The sequence below is a fragment of the Lepidochelys kempii genome, chromosome 4 (assembly GCF_965140285.1).
Source record: "Lepidochelys kempii isolate rLepKem1 chromosome 4, rLepKem1.hap1, whole genome shotgun sequence".
Lineage (NCBI taxonomy): Eukaryota > Metazoa > Chordata > Testudines > Cheloniidae > Lepidochelys > Lepidochelys kempii.
In genome coordinates, this window is record NC_136383.1 from 123205882 (window position 1) to 123227398 (window position 21517).

Sequence of the window (21517 nt, forward strand, 5' to 3'; positions counted from 1 at the left end):
ATCATAGTAAGCAGTTAGTTATAGCTATAACATTCCATTCAATCTCATATTTATTCTCACATTCATTCATACACACACACACACACACACACAGGTTCTGCAAGGTTGTTATCATAGTTACCAGCCTTAGAGTTGCTCATGCCAAGTCACTGGCCAGGTGGCCTGGACATGAGGAGGGAGCAGGGCCTTGTCAGATGCTCATCTGATGCTCCTGGAAGTTGGTTTGCAGAATCAGACCCCAAAGTTCTCACTTTTTAGAGTCTATTTTTATAGGAATTTCTTCCTATGCCAGTCTATGGGAATTGCTTCATCATGCTGTTGCTGAATCAATCAGCAGATAGCACATTCCTGACGGCTCCAAGATGTTATCTTGTTCTTTGGTTCTCCCATTCTTGAGGCTGTTGGGTGGATTCCAGTCTGCCCTCCGGGGGGGGTCCTCTGGTTATTTCCACTTGACGCCTTCTTCAGCCGATGGACACTGGATTCTTAGGCTGGCACCTCCCTGATCATTCAGTTATTATCCACACCAAGCATCCATCCACATACATCCTCTATCTCTATTTTAATCACAATTGTTAATACAACAAAAGGGCGGGGAGTCTCTGGGTGTTGTTTCTGTTGTTAGAGTATTGTTTTGAGTCTCTCTCTCTGTGAACTGCTTTGAGAACAGACTCTGTCTTAGAATGTACTAACACAATTAGCAGCTTGCAAGTTTCACACATAGAGGGAGAGAAACAGTACCAAAAACCAAGAGACCTCTTAATTAGTAATACCCTGGAATTGAAACTATGGGGAATCAAACTCATTTGTGATTTTAATACAGAACTTCTTTAATATGATCCAACATAATCACGAGGTGTTTAAAATCAAGAAGAATTTTTTAAATCCATTACAGAGAACTGATCATGCAGGGGCAAAAACAGGCATGACTCTGGCCATAATTTTATCACCACAGTAAAGATTTGCAAAGAGCCAAAACTTTATTGTATCAGTCATTTCCTGTCGGTGGTCATTCATAGACAGTTATTGCCAGTGGCTAGGATTGTTGGTGCCATGCATGGAATTTGACAAAATGTGCCTCCAGAAATTCTTTCTGAGGATATGGAATCACTCGCATGATGCAATGCAAAATTAGGCATCTATAACAGGGTCAGTCGTCTCCTGAGCCCTGCTCATGGCTGAGGATGCCTCAGTGGTTCCCTGCATCAGTTTTTGCTCTCAAGTAGTGCAGTAACTTCATATGCAATCTCTTCTCTATCAAAAATACCGCTCCTTGGGGCTAATTTATTATAAAAAGAACCTTCATGAAAACCGGTCCATAGCAAAAGTCCTAACACAAAATCAATTTCTCACTTCCAGTGCAAATACTCATTAAGTTCACCTGACATCTCAGCCTTTTATGCCCCACATCCATACACCAGTACCTTTGGCCATATCTGGACTGTCAGCCTTCTTCTGTCCCTCTGGCCTTGGGCAGCCCCCCCCAGCCTCTAAGCTAGACTGCAACCCTGCTCTTCCCCACAGGAACCCCCACAGCCTCCCTGCTGGGACACTTCCACAGCCCTCTCACTGTTCCTCTAGGTTCAGCTGTCTGGCCCTGGAGATGTCAGCGGGTCAACCCTTCTGCTGCTCCCCTGCCTTCAGCCTTCTCTGGCCCTTGGCTCCAGCTTAGAGCGAGTCGGCAGCTCCCTGTGCTGCTCCCTGGCCCTTCAGCCCAGGCTCTCTGGGATGGAGACACCAGACAGCAAACTCCTTTTGCTGCTCTTCTGCATTCACTCTCCACCCAGTAACAACATACAGTCTCTACCAGTGCTCATTTCCTACTCAGTCTCCTCCTTCCAGGCAGCCCTGACTCACTAGGTCTTCTTTTCTAGAGCCCTATTTTAAGTTCAATTGGCCAAACTGGAGCGTGCAGGTAAGGCATGAGCGCATTGGCCCTGTTCCCTTTTAAAGGGTCAATATCACCCCATGACAGCATAATTCCCAGGTCATATCCAAATGTCCCTTTGTGAGCAGTAGTTACAAACATGATGAAAGACCATCGGTTTTCACTCTAGACTCTTGCAGGGACAAGCCTTGCAGGCTGGGCAGCACGCCTGCAAGACAAACTTCCAAAATCTTAGAGTACACATCCTTTTAATTCACGTAATTCTATCAGTGTTGTGTCTGATCAAAAACTTACGGATGGCCATACAGGATTGGACCAATGATCCATTGAGTCCGGTATCCTGCCTATGACACTGGTCAGTACCAGATGCAAGAAACCCTACAGAAGGAAGTTAGAGAATATCCCAGAGGGGAAATTTAGTCCAATAAGAGGTTTGCTTATGATCTGAAGCATGAGTATTTATATTCCTTCCAAAACCAGGAAATAATCAGGAGTCAAAGCTTCTCTGTATGGAAATAATGTTCTGGGCAGAAAAAAATCTGCTTTTTCCTCTTTTCGGTATCTGTGTCTTTAAAAAAGAGAGAGCTGAAGTCGTTCTCCTAGTTCTACGTTGGCTCACAAGGCACCTGTTTGGACTTGATAGCCCAGGAACCTCCATTGCACCCGCAGAGGTCAGACGTCTTAAAGCAGACTCCTTCATCTGGATCTGGGCCACCTACTGTTACAGCCTGGGCATTGGAAGAGAAGTGTTGTTCAATGGGGATTCTCCATTATCCTCATTGCCACATTTTGGTATCCAGTCAACTCAACCAAGAAATTTCATTCATCTGCTCAGATTACATTTCTGATGTGAAGGGAAAATATCTGGGGGCAAGAACTGTGTTTTGTACAGTTCCCAGCACAATGCTGCCCAGCCCTGACCTCTAGATGCTGTTAGGGGGCTTATTCCTTCACCCACTTACTTCCCTGATCCTTCTCGCATGATCAGAGAGCAACAATACCCGAAGTCCAAAGGTGCAAACAATTCGATGTTTATTGGGGTGAACTTCCAGCAAGCATGATTCCAGTTTCCTTCCTTAGTATCCTTCTTCCCAGCTCTGACACCACAAAGCCTGACACCTGTGTCCCTGTTCCCATTCCTACCCTTAGCCAAACATGATTCCAACTTCCTTACTCCCATTCCCTGTTCCCATTTCCCCCTTTAGCAAAACATGATTCCAATTTTCTTACCCCCATTCCCTGTTCCCATCTCCCCCACCCACACCCACCCACTTCCTGATTGACTGCAGACTATATAGTAAAACTTCAGTTCTGCTTAGCTATACTTTCACCAATCATTTTCCTGAAATTTAACTAACCAATCCTAACATATTGTAACATGATTATTTAACCAATTATGTTCACCACCTTAATTAGTTTTACACCCAGCAAAATTCATTATACAGCAGACAGGAACAATCACAGAACCAGACAGAGATTATACAGACAAACAATAGCAAAGTGGGAACTATAATGACCAAAGAATACAGAAGTGAGGATTTCACATCCCAGCTATTGATAAGTGAGTTCTTGCCAGACAGGATGCTATCAAACTAAGTTTTCTTTTACATCTTTTAGGCACTTCCCTTTCTCTGGAGGTGATGGGCGCTATCAGGACAGGATTGTATTCCTAACAGCCCAATAGTACCTTATTTCAATGTGACTAGTTTGGAATGTGAGGAGGTGACTGGTTGCTTCCCAGCTTATGGCTGCCTCTGTTGCTTAGCCAAAGGCCTTGGCCTAAGAACCGGGCCTCAGACTGTCACAGTAAGAGAAAGACCTTACACCGGCAGACAGTGATTTTGATTCTCTCTTTTATATCTCTCTAACTAGCCAAGTGATAAGAATACACCTAAATTCTTAGCGTACAGGCCTTTACAGACAGGCCTGAATATCTGTATCCTAACACTCCATGCCTTTTTTTTTTTTCCTTTTGGGATCCTCCTGCCCAGGTATCCCTGGAAAAGCATAGGACATATGGCAACACATTTCCTGATAGGGCCAGGCATCAAGGTGGACAGTGTCAATAGTCCATTTGTCCCACTGCCCCTTGTGTAGTATAGTGCCCTGGACCTTCGCTCATCTGGGCATACCACACCTATTCCAATTAGTGTTCCAGACTTCCCATTATAGTGGGCCAGAGAAGGTTGGGTCCGGGTTATCTAGTACACTGCAGGGTTTGGTGGGCTTATTACTTATAGGTTATCTCCATATGCAACGTAACACAAGTACAGTTAACGATACAAAATCCACAGCAACACCGAGTCCTGACCACTGCAGTATGGTCCAACATCCAAGATACCCCCAAAACACTGCCTCTCCTGCTTTGACAGGGTCATGATCTTATGTGTCCAGTTGCTGGCAGTTGCAACAAGCTGCCCCTGCAGGTTTTGCTTGCTTTTGTCCATATCATAAGTCCATTGAATGTTCACAGAGAAATGTGATATTGTCCAAACCAGCTTGACCACTTGGTATGGAATCAGGCAGTATGCCCTGGTTTGATTATTCACAGCAATAAGATTCACAGATCCATTTGTGCACCAAAGTCCAGATAGCAGCATATAGATGGGTGTAGTTTGGTTATGGGCTGGTGTAATTGTGCCCCCAGTAATATGTACATTCCCAGCAAAACAAATTATACACAGTACACCCAATTGTCCACCCCTTGCATAGACCATTGATCCTGCTCCTCCATAGTCACAGGAGAGGGGCACATTTAACATCTTCTGTTGATTTATACTATTTTACACACCTCCATTGATTCCCAGTGAGCTCCTCCCCTTCTCATTATTCCATATGGCTCGTGGGAACCACCTTAGTTGCCATTCCATTTCCAGGTACCACGGTAGCTATTACACAGGTGCTGGCCTCCTAGTTGAGCATTTTGCATTCCCATACACATCTGCCCCCCAAAGTCAGCCTTCTGAAGCCATCCCCCACCCATGTCATGAGATTTTTTGTTCATTGAAGCACAGCAATGCTAGCAACAAGACAAACAACACAGACAAACACAAAACATTGATCCATGGTATTCTGAGTTATTTTTCCCACTGGCGCCAGCTTGTAGAGTGTCTGAAAAACAAAAGAAATAATTTCCACCCCCCTGGTGGGGACAGATTATTGCTTAATAATATCACTTTCTTTTACAAATTTCCTTGTTAATTGCAGGAAAAACAGAAGAATTACCTCCAGGCTATCCTTATTTTGTTCTATAGTCAGGCTAGTGAATTACCCCACTCGCTGGTCATTTATGAAATTCATGAGGTGGTATACCTCAGTTTCCCCTCTTGTACAACAGACCATGTTTGCAATAGTTTCTCTGCTGTACCAAGCTTTAAGTTTATTCTCAGGTAATAGCTGAGACACAGCTTCAGATTTTAGCACTGTACACATCCTGGGAAAATGCACATTCCTTCCAGATAGTTTAACCTTCATAACATATTAGCCATATTAATGTTACACAAGGTGTAACTGCCTCTCATGCCCACAGAGTTTTCATGCACACCCACCAAAGCAACAATCTGATCCCCCAGAGCCACCCCAAGGCTCAGTGTTCCCATCATTCCTCCCCTTTTCCTTTTACCTGTGTGTGCGCACAAAATTCTGTTTTGCCTAACATCCCTTGCACTGTAATTACTCTTTTTACACAACTGTACCCCGATTACACTTCCATTTTGTACAACTAGACACAACCAGGGGCAGCCAAGTTAAGTTCCAAAAGAAACCCCTTCCATCCTTTAGTGATTTTGATTACATTACCCAAAAGTCAAATAATTTTGATCAGATTCTCTCTCTGCCTGCTGCCTGCAGCAGTCCCTTATAGACTATTTCTGTGGGAAAAGGGCCCATGTTCCCTCAGAATAGCTGTAAAGGCTTCTGTGGACAGAAGCATAGTGGTGGTAGTAGCCACCCGACCTGACCCCCTTGGATAATTTAATTACCAAGCTTCCATCCAATGTGACTGCACAGAGTTGCACATACAGTTACATGTATATAACTGGGTTTTATCATTAAACAAAACTTCTTTCTTGACATCTCACATAAGTATCCAAAGTACCCTTGTCATAAATATAAAGGGAAGGGTAAACCCCTTTGAAATCCCTCCTGGCCAGGGGAAAGCTCCTCTCACCTGTAAAGGGTTAAGAAGCTAAAGGTAACCTCGCTGGCACCTGACCAAAATGACCAATGAGGAGACAAGATACTTTCAAAAGCTGGGAGGAGGGAGAGAAAAACAAAGGGTCTGTGTCTGTCTGTATGCTGCGCTTGCCAGGGACAGAACAGGAATGGAGTCTTAGAACTTTTAGTAAGTAATCTAGCTAGGTATGTGTTAGATTATGATTTCTTTAAATGGCTGAGAAAAGAATTGTGCTGAATAGAATAACTATTTCTGTCTGTGTATCTTTTTTGTAACTTAAGGTTTTGCCTAGAGGGGTTCTCTATGTTTTTGAATCTAATTACCCTGTAAGATATATACCATCCTGATTTTACAGGGGGGATTTCTTTATTTCTGTTTACTTCTATTTTTTATTAAAAGTCTTCTTGTAAAACACTGAATGCTTTTTCATTGTTCTCAGATCCAAGGGTTTGGGTTTGTGGTCACCTATGCAAATTGGTGAGGCTTTTTATCCAACATTTCCCAGGAAAGGGGGGGTGCAAGTGTTGGGAGGATTGTTCATTGTTCTTAAGATCCAAGGGTCTGGGTCTGTAGTCACCTAGGCAAATTGGTGAGGCTTTTTACCAAACCTTGTCCAGGAAGTGGGGTGCAAGGTTTTGGGAAGTAATTTGGGGGGAAGGACGCGTCCAAACAGCTCTTCCCCAGTAACCAGTATTAGTTTGGTGGTGGTAGCGGCCAGTCTAAGGATAACGGGGGTAATATTTTGTACCTTGGGGAAGTTTTGACCTAAGCTGGTAAAGATAAGCTTAGGAGGTTTTTCATGCAGGTCCCCACATCTGTACCCTAGAGTTCAGAGTGGGGGAGGAACCTTGACATGGTGGCACAGTGGTGGGATTAACCTGAAATCATTTTGAGATCCAGTTGAGATTTTTTGAACTAGAAATACAGATTTTAAAAAGGAATTTTTAGGAAGTCCAGAAGGCAGCTTTGAAACTGAAAGCAGCTTGGTTTCTCTCTGCTTTGTGGCCAAGCAGAGACAAAAGGGGATTATCTTGTGAATTGCAGGTTTTCTTTGCCTGGAGGCAGGGTACTTAACTCCTGCAGGGAAATTCACAGTCTTCCAACCCAGAGGTTTTTTTTTTTTCTTTTCTTCCTAAAAGTAAATAGGGGGTGTGTGCTCTACCCATTTGCCTGGAGATAAAAGTGGCAGGGTTTTTTTTAGGATTTTGATTTTTTTTTTGTTTTACAAGGAGCACAGGTTTGAAAAGAAATTTTTTTTCTTCTTTGGGCTGGGTAAGCAGGTTTCCAAGTAGTTGGAGGTTTTTTGCTTTAATTTGGGCCCAGAGCAGAGACAAGGGAATTGTCTTTTTCTGTAGGCTGACAATCACTATCAGAGAATAGGTATTCTATTCCAGCACAGCAAAATTTTACAGCCAAGTTTTGTTTGTTTATTTCTAAACCTCGGGTGTAAAGTTAGTTAAAAACAGAGAGGTTAGAATGGCCAAATCCTCAGCTCGACTACAGCTGGAATTAGCCAAATTTCAGGCTGAGGAAAAACAAAGGGAACATGAAAGACAGATAGAACTCATGCGGCTGAAGAAGGAGGAGAAGGAAGAAGAGAGGAAGCATGTGGAGGAGGAGAAGGAAAAAGAGAGGAAGCATGTGGAGGAGATGGAGAGGATAAAGGCCCAGCAGAATATACCAACAAACCCTAGCAATCCTTCTCCAGGTACCACTTCCCATCCCAGAAAGTTCCCCACCTACAAGGCAGGTGATGATACTGAGGCCTTCTTAGAAAACTTCAAAAGGGCCTGCCTTGGGTACAACATCTCTACTGACCAATACATGGTAGAGCTGAGGCCGCAGCTCAGTGGACCCTTAGCTGAGGTGGCAGCTGAAATGCCTAAAGAACACATGAACAAGTATGAACTGTTTAAATCCAAGGCGAGAGTCAGAATGGGGATAACACCCGAGCAGTCTCGTCGGAGGTTCAGAGCCCTAAGGTGGAAACCAGACATGTCATTTACCCGACATGCCTACCACATTGTAAAACATTGGGATGCCTGGATATCAGGAGCAAGTGTTGAATCTCCAGTAAATTTGCCCTTCCTAATGCAAATGGAACAATTCTTAGAGGGTGTTCCTGAGGAAATAGAAAGATACATCCTAGATGGGAAACCCAAAACTGTAATTGAGGCAGGAGAGATTGGAGCCAGATGGGTGGAGGTGGCAGAGAAGAAGAAAACTGGTCGCAGTTGGAGCGGAGACCAGAAGGGACCACCCCAGACCACACCCTATTACCGGGGGCCGCCCAAAGCCCCACCTACCTCCCAAAGAACCCTCCAGACCCCTTATCGTCCCACCACCCCGTTCTCCAGCAACCCTCCTCGCCCCAGTGACCCGTCAGCTGGACGATGTTTTAAGTGTAACGAGCTGGGGCATGTAAAGGCCAACTGCCCCAAGAACCCCAACAGATTACAGTTCATTACACCGGAATCACACCAGAGGTCCACAGGCCCAGATACCTCCCAGATACCCTTGGAGCGGAGGGAAACTGTGAGTGTGGGTGGGAAGAAGGTCACCGCGTGGAGGGACACCGGAGCACAAGTGTCAGCTATCCATGCTTCCTTAGTGGACCCCAATTTAATCAACCCAGAGATCCAAGTGACGATTCAACCCTTCAAGTCCAACTCTTTCAATTTGCCTACAGCCAAGTTGCCTGTCCAGTACAAGGGCTGGTCAGGAATGTGGACTTTTGCAGTCTATGATGATTATCCCATCCCCATGCTGTTGGGGGAAGACTTGGCCAATCATGTGAAGCAGGCCAAGAGGGTGGGAATGGTCACCCGCAACCAGGCTAAACAAGCCGTGAGGCCTAGCTCTGTTCCGGAAACTTCTATCAGGACCCAGTCAGAGGTGATGGACCTGGACCCCAGGCCAATGTCTGCAACAGCAGTAGTGGATCCAGTCCCAGAGACCCAGACGGAACCAGTCCCAGAACCGGAACCAGCCGAACAACCAACACCAGACCCCGTGTCAGCACTGAATCCAGTACTTGCAACCTCAACACCAGAGGGCCTCACCGAACCTGAACTGGCAGCAGCCGATAACCCTACACAAGAGGCTCAGCCGGAGCCTGAATCCCAACATAGTGCACCAGCGGAGAGCGGTTCACAGTCAACAGAAACAGCTCCATCCCCTATATCGCTTCCAGAGGGACCAAGCCTAGGTCCACAATCCCATGAGGAACTGATGTCTCCAGCATCAAGGGAACAGTTCCAGACCGAACAGGAAGCAGATGAAAGCCTCCAGAGAGCTTGGACGGTGGCACAGAGCAACCCACCGCCTCTCAGCTCTTCTAATCGATCCAGGTTTGTTGTAGAAAGAGGACTTTTATACAAGGAAACTCTTTCTGGGGGACACCAGGAAGACTGGCATCCTCAGAGACAGTTGGTAGTTCCAACTAAATACCGGGCCAAGCTCTTGAGCTTAGCCCATGATCACCCTAGTGGCCATGCTGGGGTGAACAGGACCAAAGACCGTTTGGGGGGGTCATTCCACTGGGAGGGAATGGGCAAGGATGTTTCTACCTATGTCCAGTCTTGTGAGGTGTGCCAAAGAGTGGGAAAACCCCAAGACCAGGTCAAAGCTCCTCTCCAGCCACTCCCCATCATTGAAGTTCCATTTCAGCGAGTAGCTGTGGATATTCTGGGTCCTTTTCCGAAAAAGACAGCCAGAGGAAAGCAGTACATACTGACTTTCATGGATTTTGCCACCCGATGGCCGGAAGCAGTAGCTCTAAGCAACACCAGGGCTAAAAGTGTGTGCCAGGCACTAGCAGACATTTTTGCCAGGGTAGGTTGGCCCTCCGACATCCTCACAGATGCAGGGACTAATTTCCTGGCAGGAACTATGAAAAACCTTTGGGAAGCTCATGGGGTAAATCACTTGGTTGCCACTCCTTACCATCATCAAACAAATGGCATGGTGGAGAAGTTTAATGGAACTTTGGGGGCCATGATACGTAAATTCGTAAATGAGCACTCCAATGATTGGGACCTAGTATTGCAGCAGTTGCTCTTTGCCTACAGAGCTGTACCACATCCCAGTTTAGGGTTTTCCCCATTTGAACTTGTATATGGCCGTGAGGTTAAGGGGCCATTGCAGTTGGTGAAGCAGCAATGGGAGGGATTTACACCTTCTCCAGGAACTAACATTCTGGACTTTGTAACCAACCTACAAAACACCCTCCGAACCTCTTTAGCCCTTGCTAGAGAAAACTTACAGGATGCTCAAAAAGAGCAAAAAGCCTGGTATGATAAACATGCCAGAGAGCGTTCCTTCAAAGTAGGAGACCAGGTCATGGTCTTAAAGGTGCTCCAGGCCCATAAAATGGGAGCATCGTGGGAAGGGCCATTCGTGGTCCAGGAGCGCCTGGGAGCTGTTAATTATCTCATAGCATTCCCCACCTCCAACCGAAAGCCTAAGGTGTATCATATTAATTCTCTAAAGCCCTTTTATTCCAGAGAATTAAAGGTTTGTCAGTTTACAGCCCAGGGAGGAGACGACGCTGAGTGGCCTGAAGGTGTCTACTACGAAGGGAAATGTGCTGGTGGTGTGGAAGAGGTGAACCTCTCCATGACCCTTGGGCGTATGCAGCGACAGCAGATCCAGGAGCTGTGCACTAGCTACGCGCCAACGTTCTCAGCCACCCCAGGACTGACTGAACGGGCATACCACTCCATTGACACAGGTAATGCTCACCCAATTAGGGTCCAACCTTACCGGGTGTCTCCTCAAGCTAAAACTGCTATAGAACGGGAGATCCAGGATATGTTACAGATGGGTGTAATCCGCCCCTCTGAAAGTGCATGGGCATCTCCAGTGGTCCTAGTTCCCAAACCAGATGGGGAAATACGTTTTTGCGTGGACTACCGTAAGCTAAATGCTGTAACTCGCCCAGACAACTATCCCATGCCACGCACAGATGAACTATTAGAGAAACTGGGAAGGGCCCAGTTCATCTCTACCTTGGACTTAACCAAGGGGTACTGGCAGGTACCGCTAGATGAATCTGCCAAGGAAAGGTCAGCCTTCATCACACATCTCGGGCTGTATGAATTTAATGTACTCCCTTTCGGGCTGCGAAATGCACCCGCCACTTTCCAAAGACTTGTAGATGGTCTCCTAGCGGGATTAGGAGAATATGCAGTCGCCTACCTTGACGATGTGGCCATATTTTCGGATTCCTGGGCAGACCACCTGGAACATCTACAAAAAGTCCTTGAGCGGATAAGGGAGGCAGGACTAACTGTTAAGGCTAAGAAGTGTCAAATAGGCCTAAACAGAGTGACTTACCTTGGACACCAGGTGGGTCAAGGAACTATCAGCCCCCTACAGGCCAAAGTGGATGCTATCCAAAAGTGGCCTGTCCCAAAGTCAAAGAAACAGGTTCAATCCTTCTTAGGCTTGGCCGGTTATTACAGACGATTTGTACCGCACTACAGCCAAATCGCTGCCCCACTGACAGACCTAACCAAAAAGAAACAGCCAAATGCTGTTCAGTGGACCGGAAAGTGTCAGAAGGCCTTTAACAAGCTTAAAGCGACACTCATGTCTGACCCTGTACTAAGGGCCCCAGACTTTGACAAACCGTTCCTAGTAACCACAGATGCATCCGAGCGTGGTGTGGGAGCAGTTTTAATGCAGAAAGGACCTGATCAAGAATTCCACCCTGTAGTGTTTCTCAGCAAAAAACTGTCTGAGAGGGAAAGCAACTGGTCAGTCACTGAAAAAGAATGTTATGCCATTGTCTACGCTCTGGAAAAGCTACGCCCATATGTTTGGGGACGGCGTTTCCACCTGCAAACCGACCATGCTGCACTAAAGTGGCTTCACACTGTCAAAGAAACTAACAAAAAACTTCTTCGGTGGAGTTTAGCTCTCCAAGATTTTGATTTCGACATCCAACACATCTCAGGAGCTTCTAACAAAGTGGCTGATGCACTCTCCCGTGAAAGTTTCCCAGAATCAACTGGTTAAAATCGTCCTTGAGATGTGGAAAATATTGTTAGTCTTTATGTACTTGGTAGTATATTTAGAGATGCATGTGTCTTATTAACTCTGTTTTCCTAGAGCTCCAGGAAGAAATCCCAGCCAGTGTTTCACCCTAGCTGAGATTTGGGGGGCGTGTCATAAATATAAAGGGAAGGGTAAACCCCTTTGAAATCCCTCCTGGCCAGGGGAAAGCTCCTCTCACCTGTAAAGGGTTAAGAAGCTAAAGGTAACCTCGCTGGCACCTGACCAAAATGACCAATGAGGAGACAAGATACTTTCAAAAGCTGGGAGGAGGGAGAGAAAAACAAAGGGTCTGTGTCTGTCTGTATGCTGCGCTTGCCAGGGACAGAACAGGAATGGAGTCTTAGAACTTTTAGTAAGTAATCTAGCTAGGTATGTGTTAGATTATGATTTCTTTAAATGGCTGAGAAAAGAATTGTGCTGAATAGAATAACTATTTCTGTCTGTGTATCTTTTTTGTAACTTAAGGTTTTGCCTAGAGGGGTTCTCTATGTTTTTGAATCTAATTACCCTGTAAGATATATACCATCCTGATTTTACAGGGGGGATTTCTTTATTTCTATTTACTTCTATTTTTTATTAAAAGTCTTCTTGTAAAACACTGAATGCTTTTTCATTGTTCTCAGATCCAAGGGTTTGGGTTTGTGGTCACCTATGCAAATTGGTGAGGCTTTTTATCCAACATTTCCCAGGAAAGGGGGGGTGCAAGTGTTGGGAGGATTGTTCATTGTTCTTAAGATCCAAGGGTCTGGGTCTGTAGTCACCTAGGCAAATTGGTGAGGCTTTTTACCAAACCTTGTCCAGGAAGTGGGGTGCAAGGTTTTGGGAAGTATTTTGGGGGGAAGGACGCGTCCAAACAGCTCTTCCCCAGTAACCAGTATTAGTTTGGTGGTGGTAGCGGCCAGTCTAAGGATAACGGGGGTAATATTTTGTACCTTGGGGAAGTTTTGACCTAAGCTGGTAAAGATAAGCTTAGGAGGTTTTTCATGCAGGTCCCCACATCTGTACCCTAGAGTTCAGAGTGGGGGAAGAACCTTGACAACCCTCCATTAAAACTTCAGAGAAACAAAAGAGTGTGGAATGGCAGGTTGCACTTTGAAACTTTTTTTTTTCTCCACTCCCCCAGGACCAAGTCTCAGATCCAGTCTCTAAAGGTAGTCTGTTAACTCTGCTTTTGACTTTAAACCCTTTTGTGCCAAATCATCTTTAACTACCCCTAACTAATTTACAACCCTTCAGCAGCCCTTGCTGAAGCAGCACCAAACTTGAAAGATTCCTGGCAGCTTCCCATAATGCTGCCCTTACTTCAAACCTCTCACAAGGGGACTGAAGTGCCTCCTTTCCCTGGAAGGCATTCAGTCCCCATGGGCAGGGACCTTCTTCCACTACCCATGTACCAAGGAGGGTGGGCTCCTCAGCCACCCCCCATCCCTCTGGGTCCCCTAACACTTCCTCCATTTCCTTTTTAATCTCATCCCAGGTTGACCCCTGTACCTGGTATGGGCCCTGGTTCTCCCTTATCCATTTATCTAAAAAATCCTTTACCCTGGCTTGCCAGAACCCGCAACTACCATCACAAGAGTTCACGATACCCCCTCCAAGCAGCTGCGCGGACTGTTGGGGAGGGGGACTTACAGGCTGCCACTCACATATCCAATGCGATGCATCCGAGTCACCAGCACCAAGATGTTAGGGGGCTTATTCCTTCACCCACTTACTTCCCTGGTCCTTCTCGCATGAACAGAGAGCAACAATACCCAAAGTCCAAAGGTGCAAACAATTCGATGTTTATTGGGGTGAACTTCCAGCAAGCATGATTCCAGTTTCCTTCCTTAGTATCCTTCTTCCCAGCTCTGACACCACAAAGCCTGACACCTGTGTCCCTGTTCCCATTCCTACCCTTAGCCAAACATGATTCCAACTTCCTTACTCCCATTCCCTGTTCCCATTTCCCCCTTTAGCAAAACATGATTCCAATTTTCTTACCCCCATTCCCTGTTCCCATCTCCCCCACCCACACCCACCCACTTCCTGATTGACTGCAGACTATATAGTAAAACTTCAGTTCTGCTTAGCTATACTTTCACCAATCATTTTCCTGAAATTTAACTAACCAATCCTAACATATTGTAACATGATTATTTAACCAATTATGTCCACCACCTTAATTAGTTTACACCCAGCAAAATTCATTATACAGCAGACAGGAACAATCACAGAACCAGACAGAGGTTATACAGACAAACAATAGCAAAGTGGGAACTATAATGACAAAACAATACAGAAGTGAGGATTTCACATCCCAGCTATTGATAAGTGAGTTCTTGCCAGACAGGATGCTATCAAACTAAGTTTTCTTTTATATCTTTTAGGCACTTCCCTTTCTCTGGAGGTGATGGGCGCTATCAGGACAGGATTGTATTCCTAACAGCCCAATAGCACCTTATTTCAATGTGACTAGTTTGGAATGTGAGGAGGTGACTGGTTGCTTCCCAGCTTATGGCTGCCTCTGTTGCTTATCCAAAGGCCTTAGCCTAAGAACCGGGCCTCAGACTGTCACAGTAAGAGAAAGACCTTACACCGGCAGACAGTGATTTTGATTCTCTCTTTTATATCTCTCTAACTAGCCAAGTGATAAGAATACACCTAAATTCTTAGCGTACAGGCCTTTACAGACAGGCCTGAATATCTGTATCCTAACAGATGCTATCATAATAGAAAGAAATAATAACAATAAAGTTCTGGAAATCTTATCTACAGTAGAGTTGCTCCAAGATGGTTGCTTGGAGTACTAAAACCAAGTATCACAGAAAAGTGGGTAACAGCCTTAGGAGCATTCTTTAGTTAGGCATTGAATTGAGTATAATTAAATGTCAAGATTAATCAGAATGACAAATTAAATAAAACTGTGGCTGATTTCTCTAGTTACCATTGCCTTCAAAAGACAGGTTTTGGCATTAGTTCTGCTGTCTATAAAAGAAATACATTGCTGCTGTTGTGAGGAAAAAGTTGTTATAGCTCCAGAAATCATTGTGCCCATGGTAAATTCTTTTTCTGCAATTTCTGGGAAATAGTTCTTCCACCATTTTGCTCTAATTCACAAACTTAATTTGTTCACTTACAACCTTCTTAACCTTCTTGTGAAGTGATTTGATGGAACATCAAACCCATGTTTCACCAGAGATAATTGCATCAGTTTAGGGAACTGTTTTCTTTTCCTTGGCCTTCCTTTGGAAGGCTGTGGCATAAATGGACATTCCGAGACCTCTAAAGATACATCTCATGCATACAGAGTACACATACCAATTGTATCCTGTTTGTCTCATTCACTCCAAAGTAGAAAGGTGTTAAGACCTCAAGGTTGCTGCAGGCAAGATGTTAAAAGATATGTGAAACCATATACCAAGGGACTCAGGACGACTTCTTCAAGGCTCCTGGTATCACTGTCAGAAGAAAGAGGCTAAGCCACATCTGAGGAAGATTGGCAAAGTAGATTTCCATTCCTCTGCAGTGGCATCCTTTGGTAGGAAGGTGCTGCTGGCTTGGTTCTCAAATAATTATTTAAATTATGAAGCATTTACTATATGGGAGGGGGAACTTTTATTCCTATTGTTCTACTGTTTAATAATAATTAAAATTCTGCTTTATCCTTTCCTCTCCTACTTCTGTGAATCACTGCTCTTTACTTTCCATATGTGGTGAACTAGTAGCTGAAGGCCCATGCTGTCACACAGGTGTAATTCGTAAGTTGTATGTGTGGGGGAAAAAAGCCAAAAGTGGCTGAAAACTTAAAAGATGGACACCGAATCACAGTGATGATTGAACCTGGTGATATTCTAAACAAAAGAAACTCGCCATGCTTGCAGCTGTTTCCAACAGAAATTCTAGGCTTCAGAGTGATGTTTGGGGTTATTGTATGTGCTGGTTGTATATGGATAGTTATGTTGATTTGGCTGAGTAACAGTTGGGCACGTGGATGAGGCAGTTGGCCAAGTAATCCACCATCTGTGCAGTCTCCCTCATACAATGAAATTGTTGCATGCTAATTGGCTGTAGAGTTAGAATGGTGATTGGTTGAGTTACCTGTATATCACAATGGTTTGGGACTCTTGGAATGGCATAGATACATCCCTTACTATAGCTGTACACTGCACAAGTGTAATATGTAAAGTCAAAATGGCTGAGAACTTAAAAATTGCTTGGTAACAGACTGTGAAACCCAGTGATGATTGAACCTGGTGATATCTGAACAAAAAGTGCCCTCAACGATGCTTGACAAACAGTGACAATCCTAGAATCTTGTTATATGGATAAGGACAGAAGCTGTGCAGCAGAAACAAAAAATTCTTTTCTGATAATTGTCTTTCTGTTTGCAGCTTTTCTCCTCATTCAACCCACCTGGATAGTCTAAATGACTGGAATACAAATCAGAATTTTTCTCCAAAGGGGGACTGTGATGGGGTGATCCACTCACTGTCAAGAAGGCAGCGTCTCCTGATTGTTCTGGGGAATAGCTCACCAGGTCAATGTCCCTTCCTGCAATTGCATGCCATCTCTCCACGGGTCTGCGGCCCCTCTCTAATCCCACTAGCTGCTGCAGCATCTTTGTGATTCAGCCTTCTGGCCAGGTCACTAAGTTGGTTCCCCTTGCAGGGTATCAAAGTCTTTCCCTGCTAGCAGTGCTAGGCAGTCTTCCCATTCACTACCTCGGTGCCACTTCCTCAGTGGCTAGCAGGGAAACCCCAGGCCCACCCTCTACTCTGGTTTCCGGCTCAGTGACCCTCTAGCCAGCAGTCAAGGCCTGTTCCCTTCTAGACTTTATGGCATTTCCCTGAGCCCTGTCCTACCTTCCTGGTTTCCCTCCTCTGGGTTTGCCAGCCCAAATGCACCTCCCTTCTCCCAGAGAGTGACTGTAGACATTCCCAGCAGTGCCCCTCTGCTGCCAATTTCCTGTCTTTATTATCCCCGCCCAGCTCGTTTCCCCTCAGCTGGGCTTCCTCATTGGGTCAGGGGATTGCTTAGCCACCTGATTTCTCCTAGCTATGGCCTGTTGGGTTAAATAGCTCCCTTCTCAGTCTGCATTAACCCTTTCAAGGCAAATGTGGGGTGAACACCTCATCACAGAGACTTAAACATTTTTTTTTTGGCCTTAAGGTTAGGCAATATAATTTAAAGTTGTTGTTTTAATGCTAATAATTGGTGGTTGAAGAGTTTTTACAGCTTTGTAAGAACTTTCTGTGGCCTGAGTTGAAGGGTGGAGATTAGTCCTGAAGCCTTCAGAAACAACATAAAATCACCTCCAAAGTCCACAAGCATTACTCCCTTGTGATGAATCAGAAGAGAAAGTGATAATTTTGTTTCTGTTACCAGGTAAACTGTTTTTCAGTTTGCTTCCATATTAGGGTTCATCCTGTTCTATAGAGATTAGCTTAAGACCTGCAGCATGAGCTTCAATATCACTTACAATTTTTCATCAGTAATTATATCTCTGGATATTCTTATTATCCATATAAATATCCAGTCCCTTTTTGAATGTTGCTAATTTTTTGACATCAGCAATGTCCTGTGGCAATGAGTTCCACAGTCTTATTGCATAAAGTATGAAAAAAGTATTTTTATCAATTTTGAATTTTCTGCACTTTTAATTTAATAGAATGTCCCTTGTTCTTGTGTTGTGAGACAGAGAAGAGAAGTTCCTGATCTACCTTCTTTATACTATTCTTTATTTCATATACTTTTGTCTCATCTCCTCCCATTTGTCTTCTGTTTAGGTAAACAATTGCAGGTTTTTTTCAGTTTCTTCATATGAGAGTTTTTGCATGCCATTTATCATTCTTATTGCCCTTCTGTGAGCATGTTCCAATTCTGTAATATCTTTTTTGAGATGAGGTGGTAAGTGCTGCAACAGAGTATTGTGGATTCGGCCACACCATTGATTCATATAATGGAATTGTAATATTTTCTGTATTATTCTCCATCTTATTTCTTATGCATCCAAAAATCTTATTTGCTTTTTTGACTGCAACTGCTCATTCAGCAGAGGTCTTCACTGAGCAGTCCACATAATAATGCCTAGGTCCCTTTCCTGAGCTGATACAATTAATTTAGAAATTTGTAAAGTGCATGAGTAGTTTTAATTTTGCCCTCCAATTTGCATTCCTTTGCATTTATCAACACTGAACTTAACTTGCTATCATGTTGCCCATTCACCTAGATCGTGTAGATCTCTAACGTTCTTCACAGTCCTTTCTGGTCCTGACTAACCTAAATAACTTGGTCCACTGCAAAGTTTGCTAGTCACTACTTATTACTCAGCCCCTTTCCAAATCATTAATAAATTATGTTCTCAAACTAAACATAGCCAAAAATGGTGACACATACAGTGATCAAATTGCAAGTAAGTAAAAATAGTCCTGAATGCTTGTTAAATTAGACTGTAACTCTAAATAGAACAAAGTAGTGCAAGTGGAATAATTATGATGTACCAATTTTATAGTTGCGATTGAAAGAGCTTGAGCAGGAAGCCCATCGAGCTGCTGGACAACAATTCCTATTGACCAGCAGTAGTCAGCTGAGAGAGGTACTGTTTAGATTGCTACCTTTCTTTAAATTATTAACACTATAAAATATTCATGGAGAGGGATTATAAAGCAGTAATGCTCACAACTTTGGAAATCTTGTCCTTATTGTACTAGTTATGTCATTTTATGATGATGATGGAGGATATGTCATCAGCTTTCTCACAAACATAGCGTTGCCCCTTTTTGACTTGAGCAAAGTTTGGGGTCCTGGGGATGTTCCAACTGGAAGAAGAAATTGATGGAGACTGGTATTTTCTTTGATGAAGTCTTGTTTATTTCTTACAAGGAATGTACAAAGTCCTGTGACTCTGAATGCAGAAGGAACCAAGAACAAAAGGAGCAATTTCTTAGCTTAAGTCCCTAAGCCTCATTAGCCAACACCAGATCAAAAGCTTTTTCACTTGCTTTTTCCAGCGTCACATCATGCTTCCAACCTCCAAACTGGCTTTCTTGTCTGTCCCTCTCTCTCTGTTCTTGTCTGTTCTCTGTTTCTGTGTGATCTGCCCTTCACACACAACCACACAACCCAAAAAAATATTTAGCTGAAGTTCCTATGCAGGGTCACCACACACCATTTGTCTTAGATGGGTCATGTTAATTGAAGGGTGAGTTCATATCTGTCAATCTCAATGGGGTTTTAACTCAATCCATAAAAGGTTTCACCCAAGTCATAGCAATAGCAATATATTTGACTCATCTGTTTTAGGCATCTTTAAAATTAAAGATCTGTTTGATGTTGATAAATACAACAATTTTACAAATATCTAACAATTTTTACCCATTTTGTTCCCTCTTTGCTACAGAATGCTTTTTGTTTTCTATAGAGTTTAAGGCCAGATGCACAATAGTAATGCTCCATTATGTTTCAATTTTCAAACATTTTCATCACCTTGAAATATATATATTTTTGTTAATATAGGTATTGTTCGAAAAACTAAAGCTCCATATGCTGTGTGAGAAAGTTCCCAGAACTGAGATGCAGCATCTTCAATCCACTTCTGAAGTTGTGGTGAGAACTGAAAGGTTTTTTAAACATATACCTAGTTTAGAATTTGCTAGCATAACAAAACTCATAAATATTTATTTGTTGTTTTTTAAGTTTTAAACTTGATTCAAATTTACGGTCCAGTTTACTTAGTTCAGAAATTGTCAAACTTTTTCATATGATGGAGAGAGATGTCTTATGGATGAACTTACTGCTATTCATGATCACATTACATCCCTGTGGCTTCTACAGCAATAATGTAAAGAAAATAATATTAAGAAAGTGTTTAGTGTATTTCTAGCTGTCTTTTGATGCAATTTAACATCTGGAAACCAGGAGGAGAGCTGGCATCCAGCTTTCCAGGCAGCTTTCTGCTGACCACCAGTAAGTATTCTTGGGAGTTGCCTCTGGACATTGGGGTCCCTTGTCTTAGTTTAGTTCTATGGCTCTCATGTGCCTGGAACATTTGACTAACTGTATGCATGAAAGGCTGGGAAGGTGAGAAAAATTGATTGCATAACTTGGAAAAATGACATAGTAGAAAGACATTTAATGGAATGAAGTTGGAAAGGCAAAAATATAGACAGGCTTGGAAGGATTAGATTTTAATCAGTAAATGTTGGTAAACATCAATTTTACCAACCACACACAAACGAAAAAATATTTCCATTCATAATAGAAATTTACATCTAGGCAAAGTAAGAAAAATGCCTCTTGTGAACTTAGAGTTTGATATAAGGATATTTACTTTGTATATTTTGACATCTGATATTAACAATTTGTGTTGTAATAGTTATGAAGCTTTAACTTTTTGAATCTCAAAGTCTATTGTTATTAAACAATCCTGATCTTCCCTTTTCTGATCTCTCCATAATTTCCTGCAACTGTGAAAATTTATGTTGATAAAAGAAAAATGCTTAAAAATAACCCTAGATATTATCCGTTGAAACTATTTAAAAAAAATCAAATGATGGAGGCTCAGATAGAGCACACAGTGAGTGCAGTGCAAGAAAGAGAAAGTAAGAAAAGAAGAAACACAACTGTAAACTATGCAGGAAAAATTACATCAAAATCTATTGTAGGAAGGATAAGAAAAAGTGAACTCAGGAACAGAAAAAAGGCATAGCAAAAGTGAGAAACACAGTAAATTACATTTTACAATTATTAAGTAGAAAATTGATTGACAGTTTATTACAAATAAATATTGTACTTAAGAAACCATGCATACCTGTTTAATGCTCTCATTTTACAGGAGTATAACCTTGGGGGTCTGTTATTACATTGGTGGTTTTCATCCTTGTTATTTTCAGTAATAATAGTGAGAGTTTATAGGAATACAATTTATTTATTATTGCATCAGTAGACTTGTCATTTGCTTAAAAATTTTCCTTCACTTTCTGAATTGTCATAATCTCATTTTAGTTTTCTTGTGCCAAAAATTAAAAAGAATTTTTGTCCAATGTAGGTACTGTTTATCAATAATAAAAAGGCTAGTGAAGAACTCAGTTGCTCCTGATATTTGCAGGCTTAATATAGAAAAGATTCCGATTATAATTCTATTTAGCTACTACAAGGCTTTTCAGGGATAATGGAGTACTCTCTAGCTTTTTGGCTATAAAGTTCTTAAAATTCCCCAGAACCTTACCTTGGTATTGCCGGGAAGATACACCTAATGGCAGGTATTTTTTCGCCTGTAGAAGGGACTCTCTTGAACTTGGCAGTGGGCTGCCTAGGTATATTTTAACTTTCAGGATTCCTTCCTTGGTTTTTAAAAATATTTATTCACAGGCACAGGAACAGACTACTAGGTAACAATACTCACAGGCACTCAT

The 21517-nt window shown here is 43.0% G+C and overlaps 1 protein-coding gene across 1 annotated transcript in view; it reads left to right on the forward strand.

The window, feature by feature from the left end:
* POLN (DNA polymerase nu) overlaps nt 1-21517 on the forward strand; it is a 236183-nt gene that overhangs the window by 108578 nt on the left and 106088 nt on the right. The window contains exons 12-13 of the mRNA XM_073343208.1: nt 18616-18699; nt 19620-19709. Coding sequence (XP_073199309.1) covers nt 18616-18699; nt 19620-19709 — 174 coding nt within the window. The remainder of the gene's footprint in view (nt 1-18615; nt 18700-19619; nt 19710-21517) is intronic.